The sequence below is a fragment of the Semicossyphus pulcher genome, unplaced genomic scaffold, assembly GCF_022749685.1.
Source record: "Semicossyphus pulcher isolate SPU_LCO1_2020_fin unplaced genomic scaffold, fSemPul1.0.p SCAF_10, whole genome shotgun sequence".
NCBI classification, from domain to species: Eukaryota; Metazoa; Chordata; class Actinopteri; order Labriformes; family Labridae; genus Semicossyphus; species Semicossyphus pulcher.
The window spans coordinates 447501-474928 of record NW_027211604.1 but is presented as its reverse complement, the minus strand read 5'-3'; the positions used below and the strand labels follow the sequence as shown (position 1 = coordinate 474928).

General features: G+C 48.2%; 2 protein-coding genes across 2 annotated transcripts; one reads left to right on the top strand and one right to left on the bottom strand.

Annotated features, from left to right (window-relative positions):
• Nucleotides 1-735: 735 nt before the first annotated feature.
• LOC138599490 (GTPase IMAP family member 9-like) lies at nucleotides 736-2201 on the bottom strand. The gene is given in 2 exon segments (XM_069671190.1): nucleotides 736-1483; nucleotides 1609-2201. Coding segments are annotated over 2 exon segments (1341 nt in total).
• A 2275-nt stretch (nucleotides 2202-4476) lies between these two features.
• On the top strand, nucleotides 4477-24814 carry LOC138599479 (GTPase IMAP family member 7-like). Its single transcript, XM_069671179.1, has 3 exons — nucleotides 4477-4609; nucleotides 23541-23690; nucleotides 24060-24814. Exons 1-3 carry the CDS (start codon nucleotides 4477-4479, stop codon nucleotides 24812-24814), a joined length of 1038 nt encoding a protein of 345 aa, XP_069527280.1.
• The last annotated feature ends 2614 nt before the right edge of the window (nucleotides 24815-27428 follow it).

Below are 27428 nucleotides of genomic sequence, written 5' to 3'. Positions count from 1 at the left end.
TGATTAAACTGAATGTGTTAGTTTAAATAAATACAAAATCCAATAACTTACGGCGTCTTATCTGAGCGCTCTCGGCAGTGGTGGTGGAAAATCTACACATGATGACTTTGACGCAGATTTGTCTTTTGATTTTTTTATCATAATTATAAAAGACTTTTGCAAAGCGGTCAGAGCAGCACAGAGACGCAACGTTTCTTCTTTTAGTTTGTAACCGCTCAAACACACGCGTGAGACGGGCTGAATGAGGAAGTCGAATTGATAGAATATAAGAGAAAATAAAACCGAATCGGTTTCATATTCTAGAGGGAGGAGACGGAGCGAAACTCTGAGTGTCCTGAAGAAAACCTGCTCGCGACCAGGTTAGGTTCATAGAGTCTGTTACTACGGTAACTGACCGAGAGCTTAAGTTACCTCTCTCTGTGAAACAGGCTAGAGTTACCCCTCTTTCTCTGGTTTGAGTTACCTCCCTTTGTGAAACGGAAAACTCAGAGTTTCCCTCATTTCAGGGTCAACAGACTCAGAGTTTTCAATAAACCTGCTTTGTGAAACGGACCCCTGCTCTGTCTGTAAAGTGTCTGAGATAACTCTGGTTATGATTTGGAGCTATACAAATAAAATTTTTGATGATGATGATTACCCAGATTTTATCATACTCTCAGGACTGAAACTGCAACAGGTCAAAGGTCATTCCTCAACCACTAAAGAACTTAGTAAAAGAAATGTTTTCTGAGCCTCTCACACTACCATCAATAGCCTCCCTTCCAGCATTTCATAAGCCCCTCCCTTCTTCTTTACTTCTTTCTCTATGTCATCAAGCGTCCCAGTGAACCATTCCTTTATTTCATCCCACATTCTGTAAAACCACATGTCGAAGCCTGTCGGAGCCTGCCTGAACATCTCAGAGGTGTAGGGCTCTCCATTATTAGCTCTGACCATCTTATCGATTATATCCAGCAGGTTTCTAACCTGCTCCCTGTTTGCTCTCTTTTCATTGTCGAACACACAGTATCGACCACCACACCTGGAGACCAGCTCTTTCACGTACTTGTTGGACTCGATCTGATCTTTAATGATTTCAGATTTACCTTTAAGCTTATCTCCATGAGTGAACAGCACCACTGAGTACTTTTCAGCATCTTTGCCAAAAAGTTTCTGAAGGATCTGAAACAGTTTGATTTCTGCTTCGTTGATTCTTCCAATCTCCACCACAACCATGAAGGCGTGTGGACCTGGTTGGGCCTTCCGCACTGACTCCATGATCTCCAGGAACAGCTTTCTGGGAGACAAGGTTTTCGTAGTGATTCCAGGAGTGTCCACCACTTTGACCCGAAGACCCTCCACTGTGGCTGATTCAGAGAAAGTCTTTGTACTGACTGGATTAAAGCCACAGTCAGATTCAAACTTCTGTGATCCCAGGATGGTGTTTCCTGATGCACTCTTCCCTGCTCCAGGTAGACCAAGCAGCACGATCCTCCTGTCAGTGCTGGGACGAGTGGCTAAAGGAAGAAAGCATGAGGATGTCAGAAACATGACTTTCATCAAACTCTCGGTTTTAGAGATAAAAATAAACATAGACATTACATTAGAACTCAGCTCAGGAAGATGAACTTATCGTCAGATTCATGACATCATTACTCACCGTCTCTGAGGTGGCCTGACCTCTCCAGCAGCTCCCTGACTTGATCCTGTCCTCCATTTGTATTGTTGAACACGTGATGTCTCCCTGCAAACCTTTGGACAAGAGGTCTGAGTGGACCTTCTGGCTCTGCATTGATGAAATCATCCAGCGTCTTGTCATTTAAGTCATCTCCTCTGGTGAAGAGCAGGTAACAGTTACCTTCTGGATCCTCGATGATTTTGAGAGCTGCCTCCACAGCTTTCTTCTGCTCCTCAGTGAATCGATCTATTTTAACCACCACCAGGAACAAACACGGAGCAGAGGACTCCCGGAGGTCCCGACACCAGGATTTAATTGTATCCTCAGAGCCTAATATTCCTGGAGTGTCGACCACTAAGATCTGCTTCCCGAACACAGTTCCTGTTTCTTTGGAGATTTGTTTCGTCACTGGTGCAAAGGCTTGTCTTGACTCAAATGCTCCTGGTCGCCCCAGGATGGTGTTTCCTGACGCACTTTTACCAACTCCTGAGTTTCCCAGAAGGACCACGGTGAGAGCTGGAACTTGATTTGGACGTGAATCCATGTTTGAGCAACTCTAAACCTGCTGGAGACAAAACAGTGAGAGGTTAGGAAGTCTGGGCTTATTCTAGTAGGTGCAGCAAACTATATATCCAACGCTAGCAGTTCATCACCAGCCCTTTGCCCTTAAGTCTTTTTTACTCTGCAGTTCTGCCTCAGCACTGTTGTGTGAGGTGTAAACAATCAGCGCATGCTTCAAACAAACACACAGCGCTGTTCCGCCCTGCCGGCTCTGCTGTTTACACAGACACCGTTACGTCTCTGTTACTAGCTCTGATGCCGGCTCAGAGGTGGATCGACTTCGCCCCACCCTTACACCTTTGTGCATTCCACATAGAAGACGGAACATAACAGAGGCGTAATAATCCTGCCTTGAACTAGCAGTGTGAAAAGCCCTACACTCCAGCCTCTTTACTGTGGCCTACTGATGACGGGACTGATATGAGAGACATCACAAGGTACTTGGTAGGGCGAGAGCTTATAAGTTCTGGTCTCAGTGAATTCAAAGATCTCCCAGAAAGTTACTGAGTCAGGTCTCGTCACTCAGTGCCACTGGAGAACTTGACCTCTCCACAAAGTCCGTCAGCCAATCAAGAAACCAGTCTTTATGAATTCCATTGTTGGGCTGGAATTGCCCAAAGTAGTGCTGTCTGCACAATATCCTACTCACCTGGCACAGACTGTGCAGGGAAAGTGAGAGGGAGCATCACATGACTGCCTGAACACCTCAGGGAGCCATCTGTGGTGAAATGAAGAAGCTGGGACTCTGTCCTGAGATCTGCCTGGTATATCTCTATTCCTCAGTGTCTTAGTTTAAGATACTGAAGAACCATAACGGGTCATTGCGCAGGTCCAAATTCTTCAACCTCTCCGAGATAAGAGGGTGGGCATGAGCCACCAAAACACAAAGGGTACATGGGCTAATGACAGAGACACTGGATGGAACCAGTGTGACACTTCCCACACTCATCTTGTGTAATCACATGGCAGATGACCGGATGAATTCCAACTTCATCATCTGACCTGCACCAAACTCACCTGAAGTCCAGCTTTCATAGAATACAGATTGATCCAGAGACCCAGATGCTTCTGGGACATGACAGTCTTCAGATTCAGAGCAATGCCTTGATACTCACAGTGCCCTCTTTGCCTAAAAGACTAGACCTTGGCTATAGGCGATGTCTGCGTGGGCTCAGCCCATTTTACCTCCAGACCAATGTGCTTGTTATAGAAAAACAAGACACAGGAAAAGAGGATGAAGAGCTGGCGGACCTGCCCTGTGACTGTCTGGGCTCAGAGCCACCCTTCCATACGATGGTCTTTATGTTTTCATTACCTGGACTGTCACCACAAGAGAAACTGTAGGGCTTAGGCTAATCTACGAGCATGTGTGCCATGCACTTAGAACTCATCAAGACAACGGACACATCAAGTTTCAGTTTGCCCTGCAGTGAGTCTGCACTCTGTCAGGACCTGCTCAGACAATCTGTTGTCCTTAAGAGCCCATTGTCAGGAAGTGCTGCCACCTGAGGGATGCCTGGCTCAAGCAGACCAGCCCCTCACACCTCAGGTGTTGTATCACTATTGGCAGAGGTCACATCAGTCACTAATGATAGGCCACTCACACCTCTTCAGACCCAGAGTCCTCTTGACCCCTACTTTCACTCTGACTTACAAGAGAAGTATTTACCTTCCTTCCTCTGGAACATGTGACAGTAAAGACCTGCAGTGCCAGCGCTGTAGACAGGAACAGCGTCAAGTCAGCACCTCTGAGAACAGATGGAGACAGGAGCACCTTCCAACACTACAGAGCCTCACCTGTATAAAGAAAGGTGACCTGACCTGCTTCAGGATAATCAGGAAAGGCTGAACAAGTGGCCCCACGCTCTGGTCACGAAGACATTACCTGACCGAGATGGAAAAGTCAGGATGACCAAACTTAGCAAAGACCTTCCTGACGCCTGAGCCGGTCCTCCCGAAGGGTGCTGAGGAGCGTCCTGCTCTGCACGTTGTTCTTGTTTGGGAGAAATCTTAACAACAACAGATATTTCTCCTCCATAAAAAAGTAACAGACAACACCTACTACACTACTATCATGTGTGAAGTCTGAACCAATCAGAGGACAGTATTTTACTTTCTTTGATGTCATGTTTGGGTTTGCTCAGCAGTAGGTGGCTCCTCACTTGAGGGAGGGGGCTACGAGTGAAGAGCCAGACATCCACTTCCACTCAGGTGTACTTTGTCCACAACTCATGATTGTCTGTTCCCTTATCCTCCTAATGGATCTCATGCTCCATCAGATCGACTGCCTCAATGACTCCGATGGACTGTCTTTCATAGATGAACCGACGCTGCCCAAACTCAGACGTCGCAGGGTGAAGGGTTTCTGCAACCAGCAAGCTACAGAGCCAAGTGAGCACCAGTACATGAGCAGGGAGTCAAATGTGCCCACGTGGTGACGTTCAAACATGTCATCATCAGACAACACAAACAGAAAGAGTGAAGGAAGGAGGCTGAGAAGAAACTCCTGTCTCACCTGTCCGTCTCACCTGTCCGTCTCACCTGTCTGCCTCACCTGTCTGTCTGCTTAAAGCTGCTGAGTTCATTCATATTAATACGATGTTTAACAGACCATATTAACTATGTAAACTATATTGTATGAAACAATATAAAACTCTATCAGCCTAATGTCGTCTCTGTAACTTCATCATGAATGTGTTCAAACAGCATTCAGTTGTTAGTGTTCCTGTTATATCAGCGTCAGACCCTGTGATGGACGTGAACTCACAGTAAACAGTAAAATGGTATAAGCTGCTCATGTGAGACAAAATGGCCGACATCAGATTCTCCGTCTAGCAGGAAGAAGATGTGTATCGCCGTGACTCTGCCACACCTTGTTCTCCCAGTCAGAGACTGTGATTCTCAGAGAGTGAACAGGAAACACGTTCACCATCTCACCTGAGAGAAACACGTTCACCCTCTGACACAAGAGAAACACGTTCACCCTCTCACCTGAGAGAAACACGTTCACCCTCTCACGTGAGAGAAACACGTTCACCATCTCACCTGAGAGAAACACGTTCACCCTCTCACACGAGAGAAACACATGAACCCACAGAACCATGAAGAGAGCAGAGAAAGAAACAGGAAGTAAATCACCTTTACCTGTCTCATATTCAGACTTGGTACCGAACAGAGCGCCACCGTCTCCTCACAGAAGAAACCTGACCTGGGAGCTGCTGCTGTTTGTGGGTTCAGAAAAGAAAGTGTGAGAGTATTTCCTGCAATTTCACTTCTTCAAGTTACACACATTCATCTGGGCCACTTCCTGTTATGGCCTTCAAAATAAAATTCTTTGACTTGTCATTTTCTTCCCGTTGTGTGCTGAAGAGGAGGATGTTTGTCCTCATACATCTGTGATCGTTCTGAAACGTGTGTGTGTCTGAATCTCCGCTGAAACCGCTTTGTTCCGTTGTTTTCTCCTCTTCTGATCAGTGGACTTTTATTTTGTAGGCCGGATGTGGATGTTGTTTTGGTGTAAAGTTTCCGCTCTGACCTGATGATGAGCGAGTTGATCTAAAAGCAGAGCGGCGATGGCAGCGAGACAAACCTTCAGTAAGTTGAACACAGTTAACTTTATTTTCACATTGCCAACGTTATCAGTGTTATTATTTATGTATGTATGTGTTTGTTTGTTTGTTTGTTTGTTTGTTTGTTTGTTTGTTTGTTTGTTCTTCTGAAACTTTCACTTTCAGTTTGAGACAAAAAGGTGAAAAAAAGATTACCTAAAGCAGGGACTGCGGTCAAGCCTTGGTAGAGATGTTTCGGTCCTGAACGATTCGTTCAAAAAGAACGAATCTTTTCAGTGAACGGAATGATCCGTTCACTTTCAAGCATCAAAGTCGTTCCTTTCGTTCACTTGGCTCCCCACTTCTTCTTTTAGGAAACCAGACTGATTGATGTTAGCACGAGCCAATTGCGTTTCAGAGGAGGGCTGTTTGTATCACATCTAATGTATAAAATCACCATCATTGGTTAGGAGAACGACTGAACGTATCATCGTTCATGAACGAGTGACAGTGACTGAACGTATCGCTTGACCGAATGTCTCTCTCTCTCTCTCTCTCTCTCTCTCTCTCTCTCTCGTTCACTGAACGAAGCGACCTGATTAGGTGCATCTGTACATACAAGTCAATTCACAGACTCAGACTCTGATTAAATATATTACATCCTCAGGCCCTGTGAATATATAAGGAGCCTCATTCACCTCCGTTAAACTTTAAAAACAACATATCATAAAAACGGTGATGCAGACTCGCAGCGCTGAGAGGGAGAGAGCATCTGCACAGAGGGAGGGGGGGAGCGGGTCATCGCGGACTGAAGTGATGACGAGATATAAAAGTTTGATCATAAAGCCTGATCATCTACAGCTCTGTGTAAAATATATGTAGTACACAGCGGACTGCAGTCTCTGTTGACAGACAGATCTGAACACAGGTCCACGTTATTAAACGTCTGTGTTCTCCCCGCGCTGCGTTATAAACTATGATGAACTGATCGCACAATGAAGTTGTAGTCTTCGTATTTTATTTTATGTATTGTGTTTTGTACAGATATGGACGTATGTGTCTGAAATAAAGAAATAAAGTAAAGTACAATACTAGAAACGATATTACAACAGCTCAAAAATAAACTGACACAACAGCAAGATGAGATAACACATGAATGTTTATTTTTATATAAATATAATATTTTCTTTTTAATATAGTTGGGCCAAGTAACTGTTATTTTGTGATGATTGAACAAGAAGACCAGTAATGCAATGGGAGCCGTATTGTTCGTGAACGAGTGAGAGTGAGTTACGGGTAAACCGGAAATGTCCCTGAACGACCTGGTGAACGAATGTAATGAACGAATCGTTCAGCTGAACGAGATCCGAAGATCCGGGTCACTGAAGTGAACGAGAGTTGACATCTCTAAGCCTTGGTCAAATCAGCCCCACCTTTTTCCCACTGCGCAAATGATCTAACGTTTACGATAATCGTAATGAAACCGATCTGAAGAGCTGCTGGTAGTGAAATTGGGGCAGACTGCGGTCTCATGATCAGACCCATGAAACATACGATACTTTTACAGTAATTATTCCCGGTAATAAACTGAAGGTATCACGAAGGTATCCTTCCGGATTTCAAAGTAAAAGACGACGTGAGAAAAAAAACATTATTTCCATAAGTAGCTCAAGATACATATACTGCTGAACTAAGTACTTCATAGACTACTTGTATAACAACTATGAAGTACTTTTACTGACTACTTTTCAAGTAATCCTGTGTCAAAATCCTTAACAGAGAACAAGATTAAGTATATTTCCCCCAACTTTGATGTGGAATAAAAAACTTATTTTCCATAAGTAGTCCAAGATTCATATACTGCTGAACTAAGTACTTCCTAGAGTACTTGCTAATTAATATGGAGTACTTTTACCGAGTTTTTTTCGAGTAATCCTGTGTCAAAATCCTTAACTGTTAAGGATTTTGACACAGGATTAGTAGTCTTTGCTTTCAAAGATTATCCACCATGTTACAAAGGTACCTGATATTTTTTGAGTGCACGTGCACAAAAAGAATATCCGCATACGTGGATGATGTGTGATGTTCATTAAACCAAAGTTAAGTTACTCTCACACTGTAAATTTGTAGATTTGTGTGCAGCATTGGGCGTGTCTTGGTGGTGTGCCGTTGTAACAGGCCCAGGTACGCTGGGCGTGCAGACAGATTATATTCCTGTGAAACAGGAGAAATAATGAGCAGAGAAAACTTGCTGCCATTCATCTGGTCGGTCTTGCCAGAATTTATTAATAAACACACATTTGCTTTGTTTTCCCTTTTTTTGGTATTTTTCAGTTATTCCAAAGTCTCGTTTCCATCTTAACAAATTAATCAAAAATAAACAAATTCCATAAAGAATAGACAGTAAAACACATTTGTCAATAATTCGATAGGGAAATAAATCCATATGCTAGACAATCAATATTATGACTTATTATGTAGGAATATAAACCCTCTTTTTTAAAATATAAATTAGTTCTTTACTTACAGTCCTGTTAACTGTTTGCACTCTAAAGTCAATGCTCTGTGTGTTTCCATTTATATGAATGACCTCAGACCAACACAACACATTTTAAACACGGAATCCCAATAAAACACTTTAAATGTATACCTAACCAAGTGCACGGGAGCTGTAAACATAAACTTGGAGCTCTACATTCATCAGGAAGCTGGGGTCTAAACCCAAAGAAAAATAGCATCCGCCATTACCCCCGGCAACAACGAGGCCATCTCTAAGGCGGAGCTTAGCGTAGCTAGCATTAGCGCGACAAACTACACAGGTAATCCTTAACACAAGCTTGAGTAGCTATCTTTAGCAAAACAACTAAACAGGGCATCATTAACACGGCTTAAATATTTAAGACACAATATTGTGTTCTGCTTATTTATACACATTTGTACACATTACCAACCTGTGAAACAGGAGAAATAATAATAATAAAACTTGCTGCCGTTCATTTGGTCAGTCTTACCAGAATGACAAGCTTCCGACAGCTTCTTCATCATGACAGTCCTGTTCAACATGCGCTCTGCTGCCCCCTGCTGTCTGCAGTGGTTAACATATGTTTTCAATATAAAAGCCTTGGATGACTGACTTAAATCAGCATTACCCTAATGTAAACAGTGTTGCTTATACAAAAAAATAAAAAAAACAGAAAATGTGACCACATCTTTGAGGCGGGGGTCACACCGTCATATCACTGTGCTGCAGGTATTTTTGAGTTAATCACCTGCAGTGATCCTATCACAGCACAAACGATGAGTGCGTCTCCCCGGCACGGTGTGCATTCACGCACGACACACAGCGCTGTGACTAAAATCTGTAGACACGCCGATGGGATCAGTCAGAGTTTTCGGATGTGCATGTTTGACCGGTTAACTGACACTCTGCGGTCTTTGGATCGGAACAGCCAGAGACCGACAACAAGCATCATGCGCGCTCATTCTGATTCTGAAGAAACACACACACACACACACACACACACGCAACTAAGGTACATTTATTATTAGCCTCAGACATAACTCCCTGTAGCACCAACAATTGTGCCTACAGACATTACTACACTGTCCAGTGTCCATTTTACACTGGAGAACACAGGTGTGATCCAGCAGCAACAATAAGTACATAAACATTTACAGCCGACCTTTCTTTGATGGTCAGCGCACAAACTTTAATGACCATCAGATCCTGTCCGGACCTGACGACATGTCTGGAGTTTTAAATAATGCGTTACCTGCTGTGCCGTTTCTGCTCAACAACAGGCAACACGTTAACAATCGTCAACAGACCTACAGCAGTCCTGACTATGTAGGAGAGTTTGTCGACTGGTTTTGGTAAGGAAATAGAAACATGTGGAGATGCTGTGGCGCGTTCAGACGGCGCCATGATGCCCCAGGAATACAGAGATAGAGAGGTCGCGCAAGATGGCGACTGAGGCGCATTTCAAGTGCTAAGCTCTGAAACATCACTGGGGTACCCTATTTTATTCATAAGGCCAGCTGTTTAACAACTTGTTGAACTACTTGATTTTGTTTTAAGCACCGGCAAGTGAGGATTATCTAACCAAGATAAGAAAAAGTTTGACACCTGCAGCAACCAAGAACACAATTAGCTTCCCTAGCTAATACCAACACTTCACTCGTGAAACAAAATGACAAAGAGGGACGCAAAGAAGGGCACAAAAGGACTGATGATGAACATGGAACCAGAGGAGACCCCAAGTAAGAGTCCAAACTCCAAGAACCTATGTGTCATTAAACGCCGACATTCTCAAATCTATCTACGAGCTGAAGGAGCGCTTCTCCGTCTTTGAGCAGCGAATAAATTAAACACAGCAGACATTACCGAGGTCAGAGAAGAGATGAAAGGGTTTAGGTTTCAAGTAAAAGGAGAGGATGAATCTCCGTATCGCCGAGGACCTGACACGCTCCGAGCGAGACTGCAGAAACAAACTGTGGCCCCAGGTCGAGGTCCCTGAACTCTCTTGTCAGCAACTTAATTTCAATCTCCAATAGGTGATAAAACTTGGTTGAAAAACTCTTAAAAATAAAGTCAAAGTCTTCAAAAAACTCAGACAAGCAAACACTAGAGACTGGCAGCATCTTAACTGTGATCGACTGAAGGGTGAAACTTTTTGTACATCGGTGGAGACAGTTGCTGGTGATGTTTTCAATGCACTAAGTAATGTTCAAAAATGGGAATTCTTCAGATTTAAAATGAGAGAATGTGCCGTTAAACATAATCAAGACGTTACATCAGATGAACAAGTGTGAAAGAAGAAGACAAATGGAAGGGCAGAATAACTCTGCTCCCCAAACCAGACAAGGATCATCCTTTGATAGATGTTTGGAGACCAACAACAGGACTCATGTAGACTATAACATACTCTCACTCATCTTCGCCAGACGCTTCAAAAAAGGCTGAAGTGAAATCATAAATGAAACTCAACCTGGATTCTGTTCGTGTTGTAACATTGGGCTTCTTGTTGATCTAAGAGATTACTCTGCACATGTACAGTCAAACGCTTTAATGTTATTTATGGATTTGTATAAGGCGTTCGACACAGCTGAGCATCAGTTCCTGTTTAGATCACTTCAAACTTCTGGCTTTGGTGAAACATTGATATCCAATATGAGAATGCGTTATGAAGACATCAGCAGCTGTGTCTCGCTGTTTCCAAAAAACAAGATATCCAGTTGGTAGATCAGTCCGCCAAGGTTGCCCCAGTTCTCCGTTTCTCTTTCTTATAGTTGTTGAATTACTCTCCATACATTTCTTACGTTGCCAGCATTTACAGGCTTTGAGGGTTTTTGAGAGAGAGGTCAGAATAACTGAGCTGATGACATGGTCCGTTATAGGTCATACAGGTCATATACCATCAAAAACAGGATTAAACACTTTGGAATCCATATTTCTAAAAATCTTAAGGAACGACAAGAAAATAATTTTAAGCCCAAAAAACAAAAAACAAAAAATCTATTCAACAAGTGGCTTCAGAGAGATTTCTCCATGTGAGGCAGAGTCCTTCGAGTAAAGCCCTACCCTCCGTCTTTTAACCCAACAATCCCTCTGTAGAGAAATAAATACACTTTAACTTTATCTGGAAAAACAAATGCGACATATAAAAAAGGAGATTTGAGCAGCCCGATGGAAATACTGGACTTTATGAGAGCTATACTTTCAAATGAAAATGGATAAAAGAATATTTGAAAGCTCCAGAATCCTTTTGGTACTCCATACCACAGAATATTCTCAGAACCATGGGAGGCCTACAGGTTATAGTAATATTACTTCTAAATTTCATCCACAGGCTCTCACTGATGCAAAATGATGCTTTAGCCACTAATTCTCTCCCCACCAAACTGTTATATGAAACAATGAATACATAACCGGAAAGAATACATCACTATATTTGCAACATTGGATTGACAGGAATATAATTTTTCTTGCAGATGCACAGAAAGATGAAGCTCAGCTCCTCACCTGGGAGGAAGTCCTTAAGTCTTTCCTGTCACCTTCACAGAATATCAAACAGGAATAAATGCTGTGATTAAACTGAAACATGTGCGATTCAGAACCTATGAAGTATGATTGGACGGGCCCACCTGATTTTCTCTTTGCCCGCCCACACGGTGATTTCTGCCTACACTACTGATCTAAAGGATCAGTGTTCGGTCGTATTGATCAGTGATCTGAATTAATATGAACATGAATAATGATCAATAAAAAAAGTTAGTTTCAACAGTTTAAATAAAAAAACTAAAAATAGACAAGAAGTGAGTCTGTGTGTCCTGTGTGTGTACTGTGTGAGTGTATCTGATAATCATAGTAATGTGATCCTGATCTGAATTCTGGTTTCTTGTTGCAGCTCCAACGAGGAGGAGACGGAGCCAGGATCCTCCTCCAGGTTTGAAACTTCCTTTAAACTTCACATTAAGGTTTGGACCTTCAGGGTGTAGTCTGGGTGTAGTCCGGACGTTCAGGGTGTAGTCTGGACGATCAGGGTGTAGTCTGGGTGTAGTCTGGACCGTCAGGGTGTAGTCTGGGTGTAGTTTGGACCTTTAGGGTGTAGTCTGGACGATTCAGGGTGTAGTCTGGGTGTAGTCTGGACCTTCAGGGTGTAGTCCTGGTGGAGTCTGGACTGTCAGGGTGTAGTCTGGACCTTTCGGGTGTAGTCTGGATCTTCAGGGTGTAGTCTGGACCGTCAAGGTGTAGTCGGGGTGTAGTCTGGACCTTCAGGGTGTAGTCTGGGCCGTCAAGGTGTAGTTTGTACCTTTAGGGTGTAGTCTGGACGAACAGGGTGTAGTCTGGGTGTAGTCTGGACCTTTAGGGTGTAGTCTGGACCTTCAGGGTGTAGTCTGGGTGTAGTCTGGACCGTCAGGGTGTAGTCTGGACCATCAGGGTGTAATTTGGACCTTTACGTTGTAGTTTGGACGATAAGGTTGTAGTCTGGGTGTAGTCCGGACCTTCAGGGTGTAGTCTGGACCTTCAGGGTGTAGTCTGGGTGTAGTCCGGACCGTTAGTGTGTAGTCTGGGTGTAGTCTGGACCTTCAGGACTTAGTCTGGGTGTAGTCCGGACCCTCAAGGTGTAGTCTTGACTGTCTGGGTGTAATCTGGACCTTCAGGGTGTATTCTGGGTGTAGTCTGGACCATCAGGGTGTAGACTGGGTGTAGTCTGGACCTTCAGGCTGTTGTCTGGACCGTCAGGGAGTAGTCTGGACCTTCAGGGTGTAGTCTGGACCGTTAGGGTGTAGTCTGGGTGTAGTCTGGACCTTTAGGGTGTAGTCTGGAATGTCAGGGTGTAGTCTGGACCTTCAGGGTGTTGTCTGGGTGTAGTCTCGATCTTTAGGGTGTAGTCTGGGTGGAGTCTGGACCATCAGGATGTAGTCTGGAGCATCAGGGTGTAGTCTGGACCTTCAGGGTGTAGTCTGGGTGGAGTCTGGACCATCAGGGTGTAGTCTTGAGCATCAGGGTGTAGTCTGGACCTTCAGGGTGTAGTCTGGACCGTCAGGGTGTAGTCTGGATGATCAGGGTGTAGTCGGGGTGTAGTCCAGACCTTCAGGGTGTAGTCTGGGTGTAGTCTGGACCTTCAGGGTGTAGTCAGGGTGTAGTCTGGACCTTCAGGGTGTAGTCTGGGTGTAGTCTGGACCTTCAGGGTGTAGTCTGGGTGGAGTCTGGACCCTCAGGGTGTAATCTTCAGCGTCAGGGTGTAGTCTGGACCTTCAGGGTGTAGTCTGGGTGGAGTCTGGACCGTCAAGGGTGTAGTCTTGAGCGTCAGGGTGTAGTCTGGACCTTCAGGGTGTAGTCTGGGTGTAGTCTGGACCTTCAGGGTGTAGTCTCGGTGTAGTCCGGACCGTCAGGATGAGGTCTAGACCTTCAGGGTGTAGTCTGGGTGTAGTCCGGACCTACAGGGTGTTGTTTTGACCTTTAGGGTGTTGTCTGGACTATCAGGGTGTAGTCTGGCCCGTCAGGGTGTAGTTTGGACTATCAGGGTGTAGTCTGGGTGTAGTCTGGACCTTCAGGCAGTAGTCTGGACCTTCAGGGTGTAGTCTGGACCGTTAGGGTGTAGTCTGGACCTTCAGGGTGTAGTCTGGACCGTCAGGGTGGAGTCTCGGTGGAGTCTGGACCGTCAGGGTGTAGTCTTGAGCGTCAGGGTGTAGTCTGGACCTTCAGGGTGTAGTTCGGACCTTTAGGGTGTAGTCTGGACGATCAGGGTGTAGTCTGGGTGTAGTCCGGACCTTCAGGGTGTAGTCTCGGTGTAGTCTGGACCGTCAGGATGAGGTCTGGACCTTCAGGTTTTAGTCTGGGTGTAGTCCGGACCTTCAGGGTGTAGTCTGGACCTTTTGGGTGTAGTCTGGACCTTCAGGGTGTAGTCTGGACCATCAGGGTGTAGTCGGGGTGTAGTCTGGACCTTCAGGGTGTAGTCTGGGTGGAGTCTGGACCGTCAGGGTGTAGTCTTGAGCGTCAGGGTGTAGTCTGGACCTTTAGGGTGTAGTGTGGACCTTCAGGGTGTAGTTCGGACCTTTAGGGTGTAGTCTGGACGATCAGTGTGTAGTCTGGGTGTAGTCCGGACCTTCAGGGTGTAGTCTCGGTGTAGTCTGGACCGTCAGGATGAGGTCTGGACCTTCAGGGTGTAGTCTTGGTGTAGTCCAGACCTTCAGGGTGTAGCCTGGACCTTTTGGGTGTAGTCTGGACCTTCAGGGTGTAGTCTGGACCATCAGGGTGTAGTCGGGGTGTAGTTCGGACCTTCAGGCTGTTGTCTTGATCGTCAGGGTGTAGTTTGGACCTTTAGGATGTAGTCTGGATGAACAGGGTGTAGTCTGGGTGTAGTCTGGACGTTCAGAGTGTAGTCTTGACTGTCTGGGTGTAATCTGGACCGTCAGGGTGTAGTCGGGGTGTAGTCCGGACCTTCAGGGTGTATTCTGGACCATCAGGGTGTAATTTGGACCTTTAGGGTGTAGTCTGGACGATCAGGGTGTAGTCTGGGTATAGTCCGGACCTTCAGGGTGTAGTCTGGACCTTCAGGGTGTAGTCTGGGTGTAGTCTGGACCTTCAGGGTGTTGTCTGGGTGGAGTCTGGACCGTCAGGATGTAGTCTGGGTGGAGTCTGGACCGTCAGGGTGTAGTCTTGAGCGTCAGGGTGGAGTGTGGACCTTTAGGGTGTAGTCTGGACCTTCAGGGTGTAGTCTAGGCGATCAGGGTGTAGTCTGGGTGTAGTCCGGACGATCAGGGTGTAGTCTGGACCTTCAGGGTGTAGTCTGGGTGTAGTCTGGACCTCCAGGGTGTAGTCTGGACCTTCAGGGTGTAGTCTGGGTGTAATCCGGACCATCAGGGTGTAGTCTGAACCTTCAGGGTGTAGTCTGGGTGTAGTCTGGACCGTCAGGGTGTAGTCTTGAGCGTCAGGGTGTAGTCCGGACCTTTAGGGTGTAGTCTGGACCGTCAGGGTGTAATTTGGACCTTTAGGGTGTAGTCTGGACGATCAGGGTGTAGTCTGGACCGTCAGGGTGTAATTTGGACCTTTAGGGTGTAGTCTGGACCGTAAGGGTGTAGTCTGGACCGTTAGGGTGTAGTCAGGGTGTAGTCTGGACCGTCAGGGTGTAGTCTGGACCGTTAGGGTGTAGTCTGGGTGTTGTCCGGACCTTCAGGGTGTAGTCTGGACCGTCAGGGTGTAGTCTGGGTGTAGTCCGGACCTTCAGGGTGTAGTCTGGGTGTAGTCTGGACCTTCAGGGTGTAGTCTGGGTGTAGTCTGGACCGTCAGGATGAGGTCTGGACCTTCAGTGTGTAGTCTGGTTGTAGTCCGGACTTTCAGGGTGTAGTCTGGACTTTCAGGTTAGTCTGGGTGTAGTCTGGACCTTCAGGGTGTTGTCTGGGTGTAGTCGGGGTGTAGTCCGGACCTTCAGGGTGTAGTCTGGACCATCAGGGTGTAGTCTGGACCGTCAGGGTGTAGTCTGGACGATCAGGGTGTAGTCTGGGTGTAGTCCGGACCTTCAGGGTGTAGTCTCGGTGTACTCTGGACCGTCAGGGTGTAGTCTTGAGCGTCAGGGTGTAGTCTGGACCTTCAGGGTGTAGTCTGGACCATCAGGGTGTAGTCTGGACCGTCAGGGTGTAGTCTGGACCATCAGGGTGTAGTCTGGGTGTAGTCTGGAACTTCAGGGTGAAGTCTGGACCGTCAGGGTGTAGTTTGGACCTGTCTGGACCTTCAGGGTGTAGTCTGGACCTTCAGGGTGTAGTCTGGGTGTTGTCCGGACGTTCAGGGTGGAGTCTGGACTGTCAGGGTGTAATTTGGACCTTTAGGGTGTACTCTGGACCTTTAGGGTTTAGTCTGGACTGTCAGGGTGGAGTCTGGACGATCAGGGTGTAGTCTGGGTATAGTCCGGACCTTCAGGGTGTAGTTTGGACCTTCAGGGTGTCGTCTGGGTGTAGTCCGGACCTTCAGGGTGTAGTCTGGACCTTCAGGGTGTAGTCTGGACCTTCAGGGTGTAGTCTGGGTGTAGTCTGGACCTTCAGGGTGTAGTCTGGGTGTAGTCGGGGTGTAGTCTGGACCGTCAGGGTGTAGTCTGGACGATCAGGGTGTAGTCTGGGTGTAGTCCGGACCTTCAGGGTGTAGTCTCGGTGTACTCTGGACCGTCAGGGTGTAGTTTTGAGCGTCAGGGTGTAGTCTGGACCGTCAGGGTGTAGTCGGGTGTAGTCTGGACCTTCAGGGTGTAGTCTGGACCATCAGGGTGTAGTCTGGACCGTCAGGGTGTAGTCTGGGTGTAGTCTGGAACTTCAGGGTGAAGTCTGGACCGTCAGGGTGTAGTCTGGACCGTCAGGGTGTAGTTTGGACCTGTCTGGACCTTCAGGGTGTAGTCTGGACCGTCAGGGTGTAGTCGGGGTGTAGTCCGGACCGTCAGGGTGTCGTCGGGACTGTCAGGGTGTAGTCTGGACGATCAGGGTGTAGTCTGGGTGTTGTCTGGACGATCAGGGTGTGGTCTGGGTGTAATCCGGACCTTCAGGGTGTAGTCTGGACTTTCAGGTTAGTCAGGGTGTAGTCTGGACGATCAGGGTGTAGTCTGGACCTTCAGGATGTAGTCTGGGTGTAGTCTGGACTTTCAGGGTTTAGTCTGGGTTTAGTCTGGACCTTCAGGGTGTTGTCTGGGTGTAGTCTGGACCTTCAGGGTGTAGTCGGGGTGTAGTCTGGACCGTCAGGGTGTAGTCTGGACGATCAGGGTGTAGTCTGGGTGTAGTCTGGACCTTCAGGGTGTAGTCGGGGTGTAGTCTGGACCGTCAGGGTGTAGTCTTGAGCATCAGGGTGTAGTCGGGGTGTAGTCCAGACCTTCAGGGTGTAGTTTGGACCATCAGGGTGTAGTCTGGATGATCAGGGTGTAGTGTGGGTGTAGTCCGGACCTTCAGGGTGTAGTCTCGGTGTAGTCTGGACCGTCAGGGTGTAGTCGGGGTGTAGTCCCGACCTTCAGGGTGTAGTCTGGACCGTCAGGGTGAAGCCTCGGTGTAGTCCGGACCTTCAGGGTGTAGTCTGGGTGGAGTCTGGACTGTCAGGGTGTAGTCTGGACCTTCAGGGTGTAGTTCGGACCGTCAGGGTGTAGTTTGGACGAACAGGGTGTAGTCTGGGTGTAGTCCGGACCTTCAGGGTGTAGTCTCGGTGTTGTCTGGACCGTCAGGGTGTAGTAGGGGTGTAGTCCGGATCTTCAGGGTGTAGTCTGGACCTTTAGGGTGTAGTTTGGACGAACAGGGTGTTGTCTGGGTGTAGTCCGGACCTTCAGGGTGTAGTCTCGGTGTAGTCTGGACCGTCAGGGTGTAGTCCGGACCTTCAGGGTGTAGTCTTGAGCGTCAGGGTGTAGTCGGGTTGTAGTCCGGACCTTCAGGGTGTAGTCTGGACCGTCAGGGTGTAGTCTGGACGGTCAGGGTGTAGTCCGGGTGTAGTCTGGACCGTAAGGGTGTAGTCTGGACCGTTAGGGTGTAGTCAGGGTGTAGTCTGGACCGTCAGGGTGTAGTCTGGACCGTTAGGGTGTAGTCTGGGTGTTGTCCGGACCTTCAGGGTGTAGTCTGGACCGTCAGGGTGTAGTCTGGGTGTAGTCCGGACCTTCAGGGTGTAGTCTGGGTGTAGTCTGGACCTTCAGGGTGTAGTCTGGGTGTAGTCTGGACCGTCAGGATGAGGTCTGGACCTTCAGTGTGTAGTCTGGTTGTAGTCCGGACTTTCAGGGTGTAGTCTGGACTTTCAGGTTAGTCTGGGTGTAGTCTGGACCTTCAGGGTGTTGTCTGGGTGTAGTCGGGGTGTAGTCCGGACCTTCAGGGTGTAGTCTGGACCATCAGGGTGTAGTCTGGACCGTCAGGGTGTAGTCTGGACGATCAGGGTGTAGTCTGGGTGTAGTCCGGACCTTCAGGGTGTAGTCTCGGTGTACTCTGGACCGTCAGGGTGTAGTCTTGAGCGTCAGGGTGTAGTCTGGACCTTCAGGGTGTAGTCTGGACCATCAGGGTGTAGTCTGGACCGTCAGGGTGTAGTCTGGACCATCAGGGTGTAGTCTGGGTGTAGTCTGGAACTTCAGGGTGAAGTCTGGACCGTCAGGGTGTAGTTTGGACCTGTCTGGACCTTCAGGGTGTAGTCTGGACCTTCAGGGTGTAGTCTGGGTGTTGTCCGGACGTTCAGGGTGGAGTCTGGACTGTCAGGGTGTAATTTGGACCTTTAGGGTGTACTCTGGACCTTTAGGGTTTAGTCTGGACTGTCAGGGTGGAGTCTGGACGATCAGGGTGTAGTCTGGGTATAGTCCGGACCTTCAGGGTGTAGTTTGGACCTTCAGGGTGTCGTCTGGGTGTAGTCCGGACCTTCAGGGTGTAGTCTGGACCTTCAGGGTGTAGTCTGGACCTTCAGGGTGTAGTCTGGGTGTAGTCTGGACCTTCAGGGTGTAGTCTGGGTGTAGTCGGGGTGTAGTCTGGACCGTCAGGGTGTAGTCTGGACGATCAGGGTGTAGTCTGGGTGTAGTCCGGACCTTCAGGGTGTAGTCTCGGTGTACTCTGGACCGTCAGGGTGTAGTTTTGAGCGTCAGGGTGTAGTCTGGACCGTCAGGGTGTAGTCGGGTGTAGTCTGGACCTTCAGGGTGTAGTCTGGACCATCAGGGTGTAGTCTGGACCGTCAGGGTGTAGTCTGGGTGTAGTCTGGAACTTCAGGGTGAAGTCTGGACCGTCAGGGTGTAGTCTGGACCGTCAGGGTGTAGTTTGGACCTGTCTGGACCTTCAGGGTGTAGTCTGGACCGTCAGGGTGTAGTCGGGGTGTAGTCCGGACCGTCAGGGTGTCGTCGGGACTGTCAGGGTGTAGTCTGGACGATCAGGGTGTAGTCTGGGTGTTGTCTGGACGATCAGGGTGTGGTCTGGGTGTAATCCGGACCTTCAGGGTGTAGTCTGGACTTTCAGGTTAGTCAGGGTGTAGTCTGGACGATCAGGGTGTAGTCTGGACCTTCAGGATGTAGTCTGGGTGTAGTCTGGACTTTCAGGGTTTAGTCTGGGTTTAGTCTGGACCTTCAGGGTGTTGTCTGGGTGTAGTCTGGACCTTCAGGGTGTAGTCGGGGTGTAGTCTGGACCGTCAGGGTGTAGTCTGGACGATCAGGGTGTAGTCTGGGTGTAGTCTGGACCTTCAGGGTGTAGTCGGGGTGTAGTCTGGACCGTCAGGGTGTAGTCTTGAGCATCAGGGTGTAGTCGGGGTGTAGTCCAGACCTTCAGGGTGTAGTTTGGACCATCAGGGTGTAGTCTGGATGATCAGGGTGTAGTGTGGGTGTAGTCCGGACCTTCAGGGTGTAGTCTCGGTGTAGTCTGGACCGTCAGGGTGTAGTCGGGGTGTAGTCCCGACCTTCAGGGTGTAGTCTGGACCGTCAGGGTGAAGCCTCGGTGTAGTCCGGACCTTCAGGGTGTAGTCTGGGTGGAGTCTGGACTGTCAGGGTGTAGTCTGGACCTTCAGGGTGTAGTTCGGACCGTCAGGGTGTAGTTTGGACGAACAGGGTGTAGTCTGGGTGTAGTCCGGACCTTCAGGGTGTAGTCTCGGTGTTGTCTGGACCGTCAGGGTGTAGTAGGGGTGTAGTCCGGATCTTCAGGGTGTAGTCTGGACCTTTAGGGTGTAGTTTGGACGAACAGGGTGTTGTCTGGGTGTAGTCCGGACCTTCAGGGTGTAGTCTCGGTGTAGTCTGGACCGTCAGGGTGTAGTCCGGACCTTCAGGGTGTAGTCTTGAGCGTCAGGGTGTAGTCGGGTTGTAGTCCGGACCTTCAGGGTGTAGTCTGGACCGTCAGGGTGTAGTCTGGACGGTCAGGGTGTAGTCCGGGTGTAGTCTGGACCTTCAGGGTGTAGTGTCGGTGTAGTCTGGACCGTCAGGGTGTCGTCGGGGTGTAGTCCGGACCTTCAGGGTGTAGTCTGGGCCGTCAGGGTGTAGTCTGGACCGTCAGGGTGTAGTCTGGACTGTCAGGGTGTAGTCTGGACGATCAGGGTGTAGTCTGGACCTTCAGGGTGTAGTCTGGACCTTCAGGATGTAGTCTGGACCTTCAGGATGTAGTCTGGGTGTAGTCTGGACCTTCAGGGTTTAGTCTGGGTTTAGTCTGGACCTTCAGGGTGTTGTCTGGGTGTAGTCTGGACCTTCAGGGTGTAGTCGGGGTGTAGTCTGGACCGTCAGGGTGTAGTCTGGACGATCAGGGTGTAGTCTGGGTGTAGTCCGGACCTTCAGGGTGTAGTCGGGGTGTAGTCTGGACCATCAGGGTGTAGTCTGGACCGTCAGGGTGTAGTCTTGAGCGTCAGGGTGTAGTCTGGACCGTCAGGGTGTAGTCTTGAGCGTCAGGGTGTAGTCTGGACCGTCAGGGTGTAGTCGGGGTGTAGTCCAGACCTTCAGGGTGTAGTTTGGACCATCAGGGTGTAGTCTGGATGATCAGGGTGTAGTCTGGGTGTAGTCCGGACCTTCAGGGTGTAGTCTCGGTGTAGTCTGGACCGTCAGGGTGTAGTCGGGGTGTAGTTCCGACCTTCAGGGTGTAGTCTGGACCGTCAGGGTGAAGCCTCGGTGTAGTCTGGACCTTCAGGGTGTAGTCTGGGTGGAGTCTGGACTGTCAGGGTGTAGTCTGGACCTTCAGGGTGTAGTTCGGACCGTCAGGGTGTAGTTTGGACGAACAGGGTGTAGTCTGGGTGTAGTCCGGACCTTCAGGGTGTAGTCTCGGTGTAGTCTGGACCGTCAGGGTGTAGTAGGGGTGTAGTCCGGATCTTCAGGGTGTAGTCTGGACCTTTAGGGTGTAGTTTGGACGAACAGGGTGTTGTCTGGGTGTAGTCCGGACCTTCAGGGTGTAGTCTCGGTGTAGTCTGGACCGTCAGGTTGTAGTCCGGACCTTCAGGGTGTAGTCTTGAGCGTCAGGGTGTAGTCGGGGTCTAGTCCGGACCTTCAGGGTGTAGTCTGGACCTTCAGGGTGTAGCCTGGGCCGTCAGGGTGTAGTCTGGACGGTCAGGGTGTAGTCCGGGTGTAGTCTGGACCTTCAGGGTGTAGTGTCGGTGTAGTCTGGACCGTCAGGGTGTCGTCGGGGTGTAGTCCGGACCGTCAGGGTGTAGTCTGGGTGGAGTCTGGACTGTCAGGGTGTAGTCTGGACCATCAGGGTGTAATTTGGACCTTCAGGGCGTAGTCTGGACCTTCAGGGTGTAGCCTGTGTGTAGTCTTGACCTTCAGGGCGTAGTCTGGGTGTAGTCTTGACCTTCAGGGCATAGTCTGGGTGTAGTCTGGACCTTCAGGGCGTAGTCTTGACTGTCTGGGTGGAGTTGTGTGATGAGGTTGACGTTTCGAGAGAAATGGCAGCTGATGTGTTGTGACATCAAACGGTGCAGGTTAGACGGGTGGTCTCTTAAGAAGCTTGTGTTGCAGCTGATTGTTACGATAATGGATCAGTGAAGCTGCTGTTGCACCCGGAGCTGCATGGAGAATTACTGGTGTGAATGTGATTGTAAAATGAGTAGTGACTGGAGATTCAGGCCAGTGTTAATGATCTCTACAGCTGCTGTTTTTAAGAGTGAATGTTTTAGTTAGGGGAAGAGTTCAGAAGAGTTAAGCTGCACAACTTCCTTGTCCCCCATCAGCCATTGACACCCTGTCAGCTGTTCCCACACGAGGCCGTTTCTGCTGATGCTGATGTATATATAGATGTGTATATATATATATATGTGTGTGTGTGTGTGTGTATATATATATATGTATATATATATATACACATATACAGTACTGTGCAAAAGGTTTAGGCAGATGTGAAAAAATGCTGTAAACTAAGAATGCTTTCAAAAATATAAATGATAATTGTTTATTTTTATCAATTTACAAAACGATCAGTGAGCGAACTAAAGAAAAATCTAAATCAAATCAATATCTGGTGTTACTACGCTTTGCTTTCAAACCAGCATCAATACCTTGCACCTCAACCAATTGTACCAGACAGGTGCTAATGATCATCAGTGTCACATGTAGGTTGAAACACAGTCATTAAGGGAAACAGAAACAGCTGTGTAGGAGGCTTAAAACTCGCTGAGGAACAATCAAACTCTGCTACCAAGGTGAGGCTGTGGAAGACAGTTTCATGTCACAGGTCAGACACCATGGCAAGACTGAGCACAGCACCAAGACACAAGGTAGTTATTCTGCATCAGCAAGGTCTCTGCCAGACAAAGATTTCAAAGCACACTGGGGTTTCAAGATGTGCTGTTCAAGCTCTTTGGAAGAAGCACAAAGAAACGGGCGACGTTGAGGATCGTAGACGCAGTGGTCGGCCGAGGAAACTTAGTGCAGCAGGTGAAAAACACATCGAGCTTATTTCCCTTCCAAATGGGAAGATGTCCAGCAGTGCCATAAGCTCAGAACTGGCAGAAACAGTGGGACCCAGGTACACCCATCTACTGTCCAGAGAAGGCTGGCCACAAGTGGTCTTCATGGAAGATCTGCAGCCTAAAAGCCTCCGACATGGAAACAAGGCCAAGCCACTCAACGATGCACAAACACATAGGAACTGGGCTGCAGAGAAATGGCAGCAGGTGCTCTGGACTGATGAGTCAGAATGTGAAATATTTGGCTGCAGCAGAAGGCAGTTTGTTCGCCGAAGGGCTGGAGAGCGCTACGATAATGAGTGTCTGCAGAACACAGTGAAGCATGCTGGAGGTTCCTTGCAAGTTTGGGGCTGCATTTCTGCAAATGGAGTCGGAGTTTTGTTCAGGATTAATGGTGTCCTCACTGCTGAGAAATACAGGCAGTTACTTATCCATCATGCAATACCATCAGGGAGGCGTATGATTGGCCCCAAATGTATTCTGCAGCAGGACAACGACCCCAAACATACAGCCAGTGTCATTAAGAACTATCTTCAACGTGAAGAAGAACAAGAAGTCCTGGAAGTGATGGTATGGCCCCCACAGAGCCCTGATCTCAACATCATGGAGTCTGTCTGGGATGACATGAAGAGACAGAAGGATCTGAGGAAGCCTACATCCACAGAAGATCTGTGGTTAGTTCTCCAACATGTTTGGAACAACCTACCAGCCGAGTTCCTTCAGAAACTGTGTGCAAGTGTACCGAGAAGAACTGATGCTGTTTAGAAGGCAAAGGGTGGTCACACCAGATATTGATCTGATTTCTCTTCTGTTCATTCACTGCATTTTGTTCATTGATGAAAATAAACTATGAACACTTCCATGTTTGAAAGCATTCTTAGTTTAAAGCATTTCACATCTGCCTAAAACCTTTGCACAGTACTGTACACACACGCTCATCTTTCCTGCTTCCTCTCTGTTTCAGACTTCAGGCTGGTCCTCGTTGGGAAAACTGGAGCAGGAAAGAGCTCCAGTGGAAACACCATACTGGGAAGAGATGCCTTCTGTGCGGCCGTCAGTCAGTCCTCAGGTTAGTGAACAGACAGAGATGTACATGTGCAATGTTTCCTGCTTTGACACTGAACGATGGCACAAAATGTAAACCATTTTACAGATTCATCCACTATGAACATTAATCATAAGAAGACAAACAGGACAGATGTTCAGTGTGAGCAGACTAGCAGCTAAAACACCTGCTCAAAGTTTGATCCAAAAGGTAACTGGTTGAAGTTTCCTTCTTGACCAAACCTGACCCTGATGACTGACGAGCTTCACAGGTGTGATAACTGTTGACTTCCTGTGATGCACAGCTGACACTGATCCTCTGAGCCTGTTTGATTGTGTGTTATCTCCTGTCCTGTGATGGAGACGTTTCAGTCCGTGTGTTTTCTGTCCTCAGTGAGCAGACAGTGCTGTAAGCACACAGGCCAGGTGTTCGACAGAGAACTGACCGTCATCGACACTCCTGGCCTCTTTGACACCTCCTTACCTGAGCTCACGGTAAAGAGAGAGATCTCCAAGTGCATCAACATGTCGGCCCCGGGGCCCCACGCCATCCTGCTGGTCATCAAGGTGGGGCCCTTCACTGGTGAGGAACAGGAGGCTGTCAGGCAGGTGGAGGAGATCTTTGGAGAGCAGGCCTGGAGGTACACTATCATCCTCTTCACTCAGGCCGAGCAGAGGGGACCCGACCTGGAGCAACAGTTGGAGGAGGCAGGGCCTGAGCTGCAGGAGGTCCTGAGGAAGGCAGGAAACAGATATCACGTGTTTAACAACAACAGGGCCAATGACCGCGGACAGGTCCTGGACCTGCTGGAGAAGGTGGAAGAGATGGTGGATGACAACGGAGGGAAGTCTTACTCTAACTACACCTACATGGAGGTGGTGCAACTGCTGGATCAGAGGGAGGCGGAGCTTAGAAAATTCTACCAGAAGAAACTGGAGGAGCAAATAAAGGCTGTGGAGCTAAAGTACGAGAATAAGCTGAGCGAGGCTCAAATTAAGAGACGGAGTGAGGAGGTGAAGGAGGTAAAGCGATACTACGGCCGTTTGGACAGCTCAACGCGTCATGTTGTAGAGCAAACCATTGCTTCTGATTCCATAGAGGACATCTTTCGGTTTCATACGGCCCTGAGACTGAAATTCACCCAGTAGACTGGGCTTGGCCCTCATGGCTGAACGCTCTTTTGTGTTGTAGTTTGTCTGTTGAACTGACACTGAGGGACGGGACATGAAAGCCTGTGCTGCAGCACTTGGAAAAGTAGCACACAGCTAGCACACAGCTAAAGCTAACTAGCATCAAGATGCCTCCCTTCTCCAAGGACGACGACCACAAACTCATACAAAAGATGGCAGTGCTGGAGACCAAAATTCACCGCCTAGAAGTGAATGCTGAGGTGAACGTCCTGTGTGGGAATGACACCACTTTACTGTTAGCTCACAACAGTGGACAGGAGCAGGCTAACACACGCTTAAGGAACACAAACAAAACTACCAAGAAACAGGGGGGCTCTGTACTGTGGAATAAACCTTCGAGTGGTCGTCCTCCTTGGAACTATCTTGGGGCAAAGCCCGAGAGTAAATCAATAACAGGCAGAGCACAGCGCGCTGAGATATGTGATGAGACCGGCTGGCCTTCACTACCTCCCAGGCAGAGCGCCTCCTCAACCCCGGTAGTTGGTAAGACACAGCGGTGGACAGCTGCGAAAGGGAGGGTTAGCAACAAACCTTCCAAACAACAGATTTGCTCCACTGTTGCTGGACCCTGGATCTTCATCTGATGACCTAGATAACCCTCCATCCTCAGGCAGCAGGGTAAGGACTGAAAGCATGTCAGAAAGTAAAAGGCTGCAGGGAAAGCTAAAGCCTGGGCCTCAGACTCTGACTGTGGGCGACACTGCTGTGAGAGATGTACAAAGCATGTGCAGTAAAAACACCAAAGTGCTCTGTCCCAAGGATATGGTCTCTGACATGGCAGAAAGAATCCCGAATATTGTTGCTGCACATCCCACTGTGAAAAACATCATGCTGCACATAGGGTCAAATTATACTGCAAAGCAACAATCTGAAGTGCTGAAACAGGACTTCACGGGTCTGTTGAACACAGTCAGCTCTCTGGATGCAGATGTGTTTGTTGCGGGCACTGAATCAGTGGCTTTCATCTGCTTGTACTTTTCATTCAGTGCACTTTATTGACAATTTCAACATTTCCTGGGAACGCAGACATCTTTTTAAATCAGATGGAATTTTCCTCAACAAGTCAGGAGTAAAACTGTTCACCTCTAACCTAGTTTACTCCTTGCGTCACCCGTCAGTCCTCAATGCCAAGAACAAGAGACAAGAGGAATCGGCACGGAAGGAAGACGTAACATCTCACAGCCTCAACCTCGAGGAAGAACCCCGTCTGCCCCCGCCCGAGGAGATTTCTGAACTGGAGAGACATCAGAGCCGAGAGGAGGGGACTCCACCCCCCCCCATCCCTTTCAACAACACCTGTGCCTCACCTCCTCAAACCCCAGCCAGGTCATCCTTCCTTAATCACCCTTTCTCCCTCCTCCCCTCTTTTGGAGTTCACTGACCAGATGAAGGAGCTGGTCAATGCTGGAACTAGATGCACCCCCCGGCCCTCTCCCATTTTCTCTCCCATTAACCCCACCATGGCGCCCACCTCCACCAGTTCCGACACAGCCATCACAGCCACGATGCCCTCCCCCTCCTGCTCCTCGGCGGCATCATGCTCTGTCTGCCAGCCTGATAAGGTTGGTATGGTTGCTTGTGTTCAAAATGTACCAAGCTCAAACTGATATGTGGAGGGTCCGGGCTGTAAGGATAATGGCAGTCATGACTCTTTCCAGGATAAGCCCGGGCCCTGTATGACAAGAGGTTCCACAGTTTCTGTCCTCATAGGTAGCAGAAAAAGAAAGGCGATGCTACCGCGAAACAGGAAGCACTTATCCATGCTCCTGAATATTTACAGGCCACCTAAATACTGTGCAAATCTGATGATTTTAATGAACTGCTGCCTTTGATCTGCATTGACTTTGATTGTGTTGTAATTGTTGGTGATTTTAACATCCATGTTGACAACTCTCAGGACAGAGGGACCAAAGAACTGTGCTGCACTCTTGACAACTATGGGCTGACTTAGCATGTGACCGAGCCCACACACAATAAGGGGCACACTCTGGACTTACCAAGGGTCTGAACATTTATGTGTTATCTTAGTGCAGACGATTACTCAAACAAAAGCAAATTACAAAACGTTGTATCACTGAAAACACCAGCGACATTTTTAACCAGGTTTTCTCTTCCACACCTGCCCCGTCCTGGTCTCAGTCAATGAGTTGGTAGATCATTTCAATTCTAAAATTGCAAATGTGATGGATACCATCGCTCCCACTAAGACGAAGGCTGTCTCTGGTAGGAAAATACCTCCTTGGAGAAATGCCACGCTGTTAAGAACAGAAAAAAAGAATTTGCCGGAAAGCTGAATGCAGGTGGCGAAAAACAAATCTTCAGATTCATTATGACATCTATGAAGAGAAACTTCGCATTTATGATTCACAACTGAGTAATGCAAGGCAATCGTTCTTCTCTGACATCATCACCAAGAACAGTAATAACACACGTGCCTTGTTTGCTACTGTCGACAGGCTAACAAACCCTCCTGTGTCAGTAGCACCTGAACTTCACTCAGCCAGGGCCTGCAATGAATTTGCCTCCTCAGACAAGCAGTCAGCATCAGGTTCAGGTTATGTGCTGTGTTCAA

Excerpts from the sequence above, each read along its gene's own strand:
- LOC138599479 (XM_069671179.1), top strand. The coding sequence starts at position 4,477 with ATGGATCTCATGCTCCATCAGATCGACTGCCTCAATGACTCCGATGGA. Across the intron at positions 4,610-23,540 it reads CCAGCAAGCTACAGAGCCAA|TACTGTACACACACGCTCAT; the intron begins GTGAGCACCAGT and ends ACCTTTGCACAG. Across the intron at positions 23,691-24,059 it reads GGCCGTCAGTCAGTCCTCAG|TGAGCAGACAGTGCTGTAAG; the intron begins GTTAGTGAACAG and ends TTCTGTCCTCAG.